Here is a 13,035-nt window from a genome sequence, read left to right as displayed (position 1 = left end):
TCACTGTTGTGCAACACCGAGGATTGGGCAACAAGCGCTCCTAGGCTGTGGAGCGATGCGACCGGTTTTGATATCATTAATCTCCGTCGTTTTTATCAATCTCCGTCTCGGGCAACTGACCGTGCACTTGAACTTGACGGTGATCTCCGTCTTGCGCCTCCAAGGTGTTTGGTTGCAAAGGTATTAATTGACTGGCCGAGTCCCGTGCTGGGAGTACTGCTCTGGTTTTGGGGAATATCAAGTAGTTCTGAGGGGCACTGGGGGTCACGCATTAAAACAAAACTGGCGTCATTCGTATTGTTGATCTATATCTATCATTATAGAACAACTTTCGTTCAACTTTTACCCCTCTGTCAACATGGTACTATTTTCTTTGTGTTCAGTATCACTGCACATGACACACTATCAAAGATAGATGCTATGCAGCTGCCCCGGTCAGCTATATTTTCTAGCAGCTACGAGGTTTCAAGATTCAATAATTTATTTGCCATGTCAACAAGTTGATAGGAATTTGTCTTGGTTCATACTCAACATATAGACAACCATATATACAAAAACAAAAAGGACAATACAATACAAAAACCAGCAGCATAGGGAATTACATTCAGTTTTTAAAGTGCTATATGCATATTGCTACATACATACATACATCTAGTTCAGATGTCTAATGGCTACGAGGTAAGTGCTATCTCTGAAGCGAGATGTTGAGCTCTTGATGCTTCTATATCTCCTGCCTGATGGGAGGAGATTGAAGAGGTAATGTGCTGGATGAGAGTTGTCTGCAATGATTTTTTTTCCTTCCTAATTATTCTGGTGGAATAGAGTGAGGAAAGTGTAGGGAGGCTACATCCAATGGTTTTTGATGTGCGACGTACTACTCTTTCCAGCTTCGATTTGTCTTGAGAGGTTGTGTGACCAAACCAGACAAGCATGGAGAAGGTAAGAACACTTTCAATAGTGGCCCTATAGAAGTGAGTCATGGCTGCTTGGCTGACTTTAAACTTCTTAAGCTGCCGCAGGAAATAGAGACGCTGGTGTGATTTGCTTATTATGAGACTGGTGTTGAGATCCCATGATAAGGATTCATGGATGGTGGTCCCTAGGAACCGGAAGGAGGAGACTCTTTCTACCTCTTCCCCATTGATGAAGAGGGGGGGAGGGGACTCGAGATCTTCTTCCTAAAGTCTATGAACATCTCTTTGGTTTTAGAGATGTTTAGAATCAAGTTGTAACTCTCACACCATCTCACCAGCTCCTCTACTGCTCTGCGGTAGTCGGATTCATCCTCGTTGGTAATAAGACCTACTAAAGATGTGTCATCAGCAAACTTATACATCATAACTGTACTAAAGTGAGATTGACAGAAATTAGTATATAATGAGTACAATAGTGGAGAAAGGACACAACCCTGGGGGGCCCCAGTGTTTAGGAGCCTAGACAGCGAGACGAGATCACCTATTTTGACCACCTGTTTCCTGTCACATAGAAAGTTAAAGATCAATTTACATAGAGGTGTGCTGACGCCTAGCTCCTGTAGGGTTGAAATCAGCTTCCCAGGCACTATTGTATTAAATGCGGACAGTAAGTGGATAGGAGTATTAATTTTACAGTCCAAACTATTGCTACATTGAACATGAGAAGTCTTAATGTTACAGTGTGCATACTGTAATGTACATCTAGCGTATAATAAGAAGTGTTATAACAGCTGTGTGTAAGGATGGTCACATAGCCCTTAGTCATACTGTGTGGACATGAATTATATAATAAATTGATATCTGACAATTGGTATGAATGAAAAATGTAAAATATCTCTTTCAGATTGACCAGTTACTCTTGATGGACGATTGAGTGTTGTGTGTAGATGTGTGTGGTTTACATGTACAGTAAGCATAATGTTACTGTACAATACCAGTTGTAACACAAATTATTCCATTATTTCTGGTTGTAGGCTATGGGAATTCCATTATTTATCTAACGTATTAGAAGACATGGGTTGTGAATGTTGTGGAATGTTTTGGGGGATATCTGTCCCATTGTAAACAGACAGGTGATAATGGGTTAGGGTGTGTAACCCTATTGATGAATGAATGGATGGGCCAACCAATTTGCATGTGATCCTTTTATTATGATAAGTACAGTGGATATAGCCACTCCTACACAGTTTTGTATTTGGCAGCAAATTCTGATTTGCATCATCATAGTGTATTTCAATGACTTAGTTTGATTATATGTTTAGATTCTCTGTATTATGTTGTCTTCATAAAATTGTAACAGAAAATATTTACTCTCAAATTAAGGCAACAAGGTTCAAATTCAAGGTACAATAGGAAAGTAACATAATGCAGCTTTAACTTTATTCTTTTTTTACTGAATCTGATCGTCATTGTATAATGTTTGATATAAAACATGTTGGGAGCAGTGATTGGCCAGTTTTGTTCTATTGTTGGTGTGTCCCGCCCCCCCCCCCCTCAATCTGATTGGAGCATCAGGGCCCTCTGTTAGTATTTAACAAGAGTTTGTTCTGCTTGGAGTCACTTTAACTCTGCTAGTTGTTAAGAGCTGAACTTCTCCTTTCTGCACTAGCTGAAGCGTTTATTTGGGCAAGTTTTGAGTTATGGCTTTACTACAAACATTGAAGTCCTTGGTCAACCAGAGACTATCTGCTGCTGCTGAAGAGATATTTGGGGTCGTTGGTAGAATTCTAACAGAGTACGAGGATGAAGCTTTCCAAATCAAACAAGAAACTGACCGCCAACGCAGACTACTGGATATGGTTTTACAACCAATCATCAAACTACACAGAGCAGGTTGGTAAAACCTTTACTATGTTAACTGTTAAAGGCTTGAACATGTTTGAACACGGATGGAACGTGGAGAGAACCTCTAGTCTGGTCCAGGAGGATCCAGAGCCTCCACAGATTAAAGACGAACAGGAGGAGATAAACTCCAGTCTGGTCCAGAAGGAACCAGAGTCTCCACAGATTAAAGAAGAACAGGAGGAGATAACCTCCAGTCTGATCAAAGAGGAACCAGCGTCTCTACAGATTAAAGAGGAACATGATGCGCTACTTCAAAGATCAGAGGAGGATGGTGGATCAACAGAGATATTACTATCAGTGAAACACGAAGATGATGATGAAAACATACAAACAGAACCTGTAGCCAGCACCTCATCTCAACATATGGAAACACAAGTTGATGTAGAGGACTGTGGAACATCACAACCAGCTAGTGATGATCAGCTCCTCTCTTCACACTGTTCTGAATCTGACATCACTGAAGACAGTGATGAGTGGGATGAGACCACGGATGACCAGTCTGGTTTAAACACACTGAAATCACACAATACACAACACATGGGAGGAAATAGTTTGTCTTTAAGCAACAAGCATGACCTAAAATCACCAAAACAAAGTCACTCCACGAGGAGTCACATAGGTAAGAAATGTTTTAGCTGTGTAGATTGTGGTAAAATGTTTAATCGCAAGGAACATCTGAAAAAGCACACATTGATTCATTCAGGGGAAAAGCCATTTGTGTGTACAGTGTGTGGCACAGGCTTTAGTCAAAAGAGTAATCTAAAAGTACACATGAGGAGTCACACAGGTAAGAAATGTTTTAGTTGTGCAGATTGTGGCAAAATGTTTAGCCTTAAGGGAAATCTGAAGAAGCATGCAATGATTCATTCAGGCGGAATGCCATTTCCTTGCATAGTGTGTGGCACAGGCTTTAGTCAAAAGAGTAATCTAAAATCACACATGATGACTCATACAGGGGAAAAACCCTTTACGTGTACAGTTTGTGGCAAGGGCTGTAGTTTAAAGATTGGTCTAAAAAGACACATGATGACTCATACAGGGGAAAAACCCTTTATGTGTTCAGTCTGCGGAAAAGGCTGTCAAACAAACAGTACTCTAAAGTCACACATGATGACCCATACAGGGGAAAGGCCCTTTACGTGTACAGTTTGTGGCAAGGGCTGTATTCATAATTGGGAATTAAACATACACATGATGACTCACACAGGGGAAAGGCCCTTTATGTGTTCAGTCTGCGGAAAAGGCTGTCAAACAAACAGTACTCTAAAGTCACACATGATGACCCATACAGGGGAAAGGCCCTTTACGTGTACAGTTTGTGGCAAGGGCTGTAGTCATAATGGGAATTTAAAAATACACATGAGGACTCATGCAGGGGAAAAACCATTTACGTGTACAGTTTGTGGCAAGGGCTGTAGTTTAAAGACTGATCTAAAAAGACACATGATGACTCACACAGGGGAATGGCCCTTTATGTGTACAGTCTGCGGAAAAGGCTGTCAAACAAACGGTACTCTAAAATCACACATGATGACCCATACAGGGGAAAAGCCCTTTACGTGTACAGTTTGTGGCAAGGGCTGTAGTCATAATTGGAAATTAAAAATACACATGAGGACTCATGCAGGGGAAAAACAGATTTAAGTGTAAAGTTTGTGAACAGGGCTTTAGACGGATTGATAATCTAAAAGACACACATGAAGACACACAAAGAAAAAAATTATGTTTTTTCTCCAAAGAAGGCATGGGAGGTGCTGATATAACAACATGAGAATCAGTGTTTGCCCACATTTGTCAAATGTCATATTAATTATATGCATTCATATGCATGCACTAGTGGTGCAATTGTAACTAGCCTCTGTGTGTTGACATGTGGCCTTTGGACTAACATATTATCATAGTGTATTTTAATCACTAAGTTTGATCATTTGTTTAGATTCTCTGTATTATTATTGTTGTCTTCATATAATGCATTGTAACAGAAACTATTTACTATATCATACCTGTACAAAAACACTGTCCATAATTTTTTGAAGAAGCATGCAATGATTCATTCAGGCGGAACGCCATTTCCTTGCACAGTGTGTGGCACAGGCTTTAGTCAAAAGAGTAATCTAAAATCACACATGATGACTCATACAGGGGAAAAACCCTTTGAGTGTAAAATTTGCAAAAAGGGCTTTAGTCGTACTGATAAACTAAAAACACACATGAAGACACACAGAGGAAAAAGCTGTTAAATCATGAGTGCTTTTTTCCCCAAAGAAGGCAATATAGTTGAGTTGCAGATACGTGTGTCGACAATTATTGACACAATTATCGGCAGTTTTGTCCAGCCATCATGTTTAATACATTATTACATGGAACATTGTAAGAATCAGTGGTTGTCCACAGCAATTAAAATGTCACATTCATTAATATTCATACACGTGGTAAAATTGTAGCCTGGAAACCAGAATAAAAATGTGTGTCTACGCAGTGGCTGACCATGCCAGGCTATTATTGCAATTGTAACTCATATTTGAATCACTTAGTTTGATAATTTGTTTAGATTCTCTGTAGTATTTTGTCTTCATTGAATGCATTGTAAATATTTACTCTGTCATACCTGTAAAAAAACAAAAACACTGTCCATAATGTATTTTTCAAATAAAGGGTTGACAGCTACATATCCTCCATGTGTGTTCAATGTTCATTACAGAAAGCTCATCACATTCACAACACATTAGTTTCATCTCCTGTAATTCCGGACAGTAAGTGGATAGGAGTATTAATTTTACAGTCCAAACTATTGCTACATTGAACATGAGAAGTCTTAATGTTACAGTGTGCATACTGTAATGTACATCTAGCGTATAATAAGTGTTATAACAGCTGTGTGTAAGGATGGTCACATAGCCCTTAGTCATACTGTGTGGACATGAATTATATAATATATTGATATCTGACAATTGGTATGAATGAAAAATGTAAAATATCTCTTTCAGATTGACCAGTTACTCTTGATGGACGATTGAGTGTTGTGTGTAGATGTGTGTGGTTTACATGTACAGTAAGCATAATGTTACTGTACAATACCAGTTGTAACACAAATTATTCCATTATTTCTGGTTGTAGGCTATGGGAATTCCATTATTTATCTAACGTATTAGAAGACATGGGTTGTGAATGTTGTGGAATGTTTTGGGGGATATCTGTCCCATTGTAAACAGACAGGTGATAATGGGTTAGGGTGTGTAACCCTATTGATGAATGAATGGATGGGCCAACCAATTTGCATGTGATCCTTTTATTATGATAAGTACAGTGGATATAGCCACTCCTACACAGTTTTGTATTTGGCAGCAAATTTTGATTTTAGTTTTAGTCATAGTCTCCTGAATGGTTTTCATTTGTTTTAGTCACATTTACTTTAGTCACCTGGAATGTTTTAGTGTTGGTCTAGTTTTAGTTGACTAATATCATAGTTGATAAAAAATAATTATGCATTTTATAAGTGTATTTCCAGGCAAGACAACACATGCATCTTTTGAGTGTCAAGCTGAACAGGTTTGGGAAATCAGAAGTGGACAAACTCGAGTGAGGCCTGGAACAATAAAAGGAAATTAGCAATTACAAAAACATCCATTCACACGTACTGTATGCTGTCCATTAACTCTCAATCTAACTGAGAATGTGTGAAACCCAGTGAAGCACATCGTCAGTGTGGTGCATATTAGCATTAAACTGACCCAGTCAGCTTATCACATATTTGACTACATAGTACATATTGACATTACACATTACACGTAGTTATACAAATAACAAGCAAAACAGTGTCATATTTTATTTTCCGGTATTGTTTTTTATAATAATGTTGCATTGTTCCTGTCAGGTCAGTGGGTGTTCAAGGTGAAGTGGTAAACATGTATCAAAGTGGCCCAGAGAGTCTGCCAAAAGACTAAAATATTCTTAAATGATAACAAAATTATAAGATATTTTGCTCTATTGTTCTATAAGTAAGTTCCCTTTTCTCGACACACAAATCTACTATGTCATGTCCAATAGAAACACTGAGAACATGCATTGAACAAAACAATTTTGGATATATCAAATTGGATATACCAAGATTGTCCTCAAATAAACAAAGACAAAACTGAAGTGCTTGTTTTGAAGTCAAGGACAATGGATTAAAAGTTAGCGCTCAGCTTCAAACCTTGTTGTAGTCATGACCTCAGAACTTTAACCAGCCACATTAGCACAGTATACCGGAATCCAACCGGAATCTAGAAAAATGTCCAATAGTAGTCTTGACTACTGTACCAGTGTTTTACAGATGTCCCTAAGAATATATCAGGTGATTGCAGCTCATTCGGAACGCTGCTACTCAAGTCTGTAGTAGGTAATACAAAGAACAGTGAGCATATCAGGTCTCAAACCATAACACTGGCTTCATGTGTGTCAAATAATATATTTTCAAAATACTACCGCTGGTCTATAAAGCAGGGGTCTTGCGTAGGTGTCACCCATTCATACCTCTAAGGTCACCTGGTAAAGGTTGGCTTTATGACCCTAGAATTAAAACATAGTATTCAGTTTAATGTGCAACATATCTGGAACAACCTCCCTGAAAACTGCAGCTCTGCAACAACTCAGTTATTTTAAATCACAGCTAAAAACATGCATGTTTGCTGCTGCCTTTCATTGAGATTGTGTCATTATTATTCTACACTGACATTTAATTAAACTTATTTAAATTGTTTCATTCATTTCCGTTTATTGTTTTTGTTATTTTTGTGTCCTGAATATGTTTTCAATTAAGGTAACAAAGTTCAAATACGGGGTAGAATAGGAAAGTTACATGTTTCATTTGCTTAATGTTTGATATAAAACGAATTGAATTGCCTTGTTGTTGGGAGCAGTGATTGGCCAGTTTTGTGTCCCGCCCCCTCACTTTGATTGGACCATCAGGGCCCTCTGTTAGTATTTAACAAGAGTGTGTTCTGCTTGGAGTCACTTTAATCTCTGCTAGTTGTTAAGAGCTGAACTTCTCCTTCTACACTAGCTGAAGCATTTAGTTTTGGTTCTACTTTAGTAGGCTACTTTAGATTTTCGCTCTTTAAAATAGATCAGTTTGTTTGGGCAGGTTTTGAGTTATGGCTTTACTACAAACATTGAAGTCATTGGTCAACCAGAGACTATCTGCTGCTGCTGAAGAGATACTTGGGGTCGTTGGAAGAATTCTAACAGAGTACGAGGATGAAGCTTTCCACATCAAGCAAGAAACTGACCGCCAACGCAGACTACTGGATATGGTTTTACAACCAATCGTCAAACTACACAGAGCAGGTTGGTAAAACATTTACAGAGAGAGAGAGAGAGGTTGTGCTTTCACCATTATTTCTTACATGGCAATGGTGACTATTTGGAATGGAAGAGGAACTTTGCATTGATAATAGTCAATAGTATTCTAGTTGTGCTTCCATTCATGTTAGGGTGACTAAAAAGGGTGACTAAAATTAACATAATAAAGTAGTAAGGTAATAGACTGTTTAAAATACGCTAACTCATTACAACAAGAGTGTCATGTTCAAACATGTAATGATGTGTTTCTCCTCTGTATCTTCTGTCTAGACTCCATACACCTCCTTGTGTGTAAAGAGGAGGTATTCACTGAGCAGCAGCAGGAGAAAACCTCCATCAAAGAGGATCCAGAGCCTCCACAGATTAAAGAAGAACAGGAGAAGATAACCTCCAGTCTTATCAAAGAGGAACCAGAGTATCCACAGATTAAAGAAGAACAGGAGAAGATAACCTCCAGTCTTATCAAAGAGGAACCAGGGTCTCTACAGATTAAAGAGGAACATGATGAGCTACTTCAAAGATCAGAGGAGGATGGTGGATCAACAGAGACATTACTATCAGTGAAACATGAAGATGATGAAAACATGCTAACAGAACCTGTAGCCAGCACCTCATCTCAACACATGGAAACACAAGCTGATGTAGAGGACTGTGGAACATCACAACCAACTAGTGATGATCAACTCTCTTCACACTGTTCTGAATCTGACATCACTGAAGACAGTGATGAGTGGGATGAGACCACGGATGACCAGTCTGGTTTAAACACACTGAAATCACACAATACACAACACATGGGAGGAAATAGTTTGTCTTTAAGCAACAAGCATGACCTAAAATCACCAAAACAAAGTCACTCCACGAGGAGTCACATAGGTAAGAAATGTTTTAGCTGTGTAGATTGTGGTAAAATGTTTAATCGCAAGGAACATCTGAAAAAGCACACATTGATTCATTCAGGGGAAAAGCCATTTGTGTGTACAGTGTGTGGCACAGGCTTTAGTCAAAAGAGTAATCTAAAAGTACACATGAGGAGTCACACAGGTAAGAAATGTTTTAGTTGTGCAGATTGTGGCAAAATGTTTAGCCTTAAGGGAAATCTGAAGAAGCATGCAATGATTCATTCAGGCGGAATGCCATTTCCTTGCACAGTGTGTGGCACAGGCTTTAGTCATAATGGGAATTTAAAAAGACACATGATGACTCACACAGGGGAATGGCCCTTTATGTGTACAGTCTGCGGAAAAGGCTGTCAAACAAACGGTACTCTAAAATCACACATGATGACCCATACAGGGGAAAAGCCCTTTACGTGTACAGTTTGTGGCAAGGGCTGTAGTCATAATTGGAAATTAAAAATACACATGAGGACTCATGCAGGGGAAAAACAGATTTAAGTGTAAAGTTTGTGAACAGGGCTTTAGACGGATTGATAATCTAAAAGACACACATGAAGACACACAAAGAAAAAAATTATGTTTTTTCTCCAAAGAAGGCATGGGAGGTGCTGATATAACAACATGAGAATCAGTGTTTGCCCACATTTGTCAAATGTCATATTAATTATATGCATTCATATGCATGCACTAGTGGTGCAATTGTAACTAGCCTCTGTGTGTTGACATGTGGTCTTTGGACTAACATATTATCATAGTGTATTTTAATCACTAAGTTTGATCATTTGTTTAGATTCTCTGTATTATTATTGTTGTCTTCATATAATGCATTGTAACAGAAACTATTTACTATATCATACCTGTACAAAAACACTGTCCATAATTTTTTGAAGAAGCATGCAATGATTCATTCAGGCGGAACGCCATTTCCTTGCACAGTGTGTGGCACAGGCTTTAGTCAAAAGAGTAATCTAAAATCACACATGATGACTCATACAGGGGAAAAACCCTTTGAGTGTAAAATTAGCAAAAAGGGCTTTAGTCGTACTGATAAACTAAAAACACACATGAAGACACACAGAGGAAAAAGCTGTTAAATCATGAGTGCTTTTTTCCCCAAAGAAGGCAATATAGTTGAGTTGCAGATACGTGTGTCGACAATTATTGACACAATTATCGGCAGTTTTGTCCAGCCATCATGTTTAATACATTATTACATGGAACATTGTAAGAATCAGTGGTTGTCCACAGCAATTAAAATGTCACATTCATTAATATTCATACACGTGGTAAAATTGTAGCCTGGAAACCAGAATAAAAATGTGTGTCTACGCAGTGGCTGACCATGCCAGGCTATTATTGCAATTGTAACTCATATTTGAATCACTTAGTTTGATAATTTGTTTAGATTCTCTGTAGTATTTTGTCTTCATTGAATGCATTGTAAATATTTACTCTGTCATACCTGTAAAAAAACAAAAACACTGTCCATAATGTATTTTTCAAATAAAGGGTTGACAGCTACATATCCTCCATGTGTGTTCAATGTTCATTACAGAAAGCTCATCACATTCACAACACATTAGTTTCATCTCCTGTAATTCCGGACAGTAAGTGGATAGGAGTATTAATTTTACAGTCCAAACTATTGCTACATTGAACATGAGAAGTCTTAATGTTACAGTGTGCATACTGTAATGTACATCTAGCGTATAATAAGTGTTATAACAGCTGTGTGTAAGGATGGTCACATAGCCCTTAGTCATACTGTGTGGACATGAATTATATAATATATTGATATCTGACAATTGGTATGAATGAAAAATGTAAAATATCTCTTTCAGATTGACCAGTTACTCTTGATGGACGATTGAGTGTTGTGTGTAGATGTGTGATGTATCTGGAAATCACAATTAACACTAAGATAGCTTAAACAACTGTTTAGTGTAGTGTGACATTACATTGTCTTCCAGCAGGGCAAACAAGTCAGGACACAGTGGCTAGGAATCTCAGAATAGCCAGTGGCTTGATGACCACTAACAAATGGTTGGGTGTCGCTTGGTAGGCTTGCATGTTAGAACACCTACTGTGCCTCCTAGCACTGGGCTTCCTGGTGACCATATATGGGGACAATTTGGGACGAAGGGGGTTTGGGTAACCTGAGACCACCTTTGTCTCTGCTTTCAGTTGTATAAAGGTCTACTGTAAATGCCTATCTGTACGTGTGTTAGTCTGGAAGCCGAGAGGCTGAAAGATCCATGGGGCTCTGTCCCCATGGCTGATGCTGTATTGAACTCTGCAAATAAAATGGAACTCCGGAACCTTCATCTGCCTGTCTCTGCTGTTGACTTCATGCTCCGTATTTTTGCCTGAGTATTTTCTAGTCTAAGTATTCAAAGGTCTGTGTATGGGCCTTTGTTTGTAGAACAGATTCTTCAAAGTGGTGCCGAGCTCGGTCGTGTTGATGCATTTTTGCGTCAGGCGAGAGGACCAGTGGACGATTGACAATTCAGTCTAATAGATATTTCGGTCGGCAATTTTTTGGACGGAGGGGAACGGCGACGACGACGGCGCTATGCGCACTGCAGTCGAACCAGCGAGACGATGGCGACGGCCTGCCCGGCGCGGTGGGGGGGATTTCATTCGTCACCACCACGACGGAGGCGGCCTGCACGGAGGAGCGGCGATGGGCAACGGCTCTCGGCGATCGTGACCAGAAGGCGATGCTCGGCGGCTGGACGGCGGGGAGAGGGGTGCTACGGAGCACAGCGTGCCCCGGCCCGAGGGCGTTCGTCGGCGGTCAGCGGTCCAAGGGAGGCGATGGCCACTTCGTTGACTCTTCACGGCGCGTCTCGACTCGACAGGCGCCAGCGGCGAGGCGTCGTGGCTTCGTTCCATTCAGCGGCTCGACAGAGCTGATCTACAAGCTCGCAATGCGGCGAATCACAAGTTTCTGCCTCGCAGAGGCCTACATGCTCCTGTGATGACACTGGATCACTTTCTCGTTTTTTTTAGTCATGTTGTATTGTCATGACTGAAAGGGAGGAGGTGATAAAGTGGATTCAGATCAGAATTCAGAATGAAAGTTTTCGGACAAAGGGCAACTCTCGACAACAGAGCGGCCTACGCCATGCGGTGCATAAGTGTACTGCACAATCACAACCTCGTTTGGCCCGTGTGCGCTGACTGATGGACACTGACGAAGGTGAGACAAAAGAAGAGAAACGTTACAGAAGATTCTATTATATCAGATGGATATCGTTCCATTTGATTCCAAATGTATGTTTACGTTTGTCTAGTTCAACATATAATGGGCATGTGTGTTGATTTTATGTGTCAGGTATTTAATTAGAGAAGTTGGCTTAATGGGGATGATATGCCTAAGGGAGATTTGGAGCTGAATAGAAATATTTACCGGAGTAAAATTAGTTAGATGTCTCTTTGTCAGGCGAAAGACAGCGCTCCTGTCGTACGCATAAGTATTAATCATCCTAATTGTGCATAACGTTCTTATTTTTGTTCGAATAAATTTGTGAATGGGAAAAGTCAACGAAGGTATTTCTGCTATGACATGTGGGGAAAACTCTAAAGTTATATAAATTACTCTAGGATTTTAACGTTAGTGAATAATAGTAGCATGCACGAGGTGGTCAGGTCTCGTTTTTTATGTTGTTTCGGGGGTGTGAATCACAAAGAGGTGGTCAGGTCTTGCATTGGTCTCGTTTCGTGGGTGTGAATCACAAAGAGGTGGTCAGGTCTCGCATTGGTTTTTTATGTTGAATCACAAAGTGCCGCAGCTGTTATTTGTACGAGCCTTGGGAAATCTAGAGTGTTGAAATAATTATAGATGATTTCTGCATGTCCTAAAAAGATGAGTTAACTAAACAAAAATGAATCATTTTATGAATGACTATGGTAAAATTTATCCTTGACATTAACTGATGCTAAGAGCATCAGATGTAAAGTTTGAAAAACCG

At 39.6% G+C, this 13,035-nt stretch overlaps 1 protein-coding gene across 1 annotated transcript; it reads left to right on the top strand.

Moving 5' to 3' along the window:
- Positions 1-7,845: 7,845 nt before the first annotated feature.
- LOC306937912 (uncharacterized protein) lies at positions 7,846-11,576 on the top strand (the record flags this gene model as incomplete). Its single annotated transcript, XM_079521939.1, has 3 exons — positions 7,846-8,147; positions 8,433-8,577; positions 11,540-11,576. Exons 1-3 carry the CDS (start codon positions 7,955-7,957, stop codon positions 11,574-11,576), a joined length of 375 nt encoding a protein of 124 aa, XP_079378065.1. The 5' UTR covers positions 7,846-7,954.
- Positions 11,577-13,035: the final 1,459 nt, after the last annotated feature.

The sequence above is a fragment of the Electrona antarctica genome (assembly GCF_951216825.1).
Source record: "Electrona antarctica genome assembly, chromosome: 15".
Taxonomy (NCBI): Eukaryota; Metazoa; Chordata; class Actinopteri; order Myctophiformes; family Myctophidae; genus Electrona; species Electrona antarctica.
This window is presented reverse-complemented; position numbering and strand designations above follow the sequence as displayed.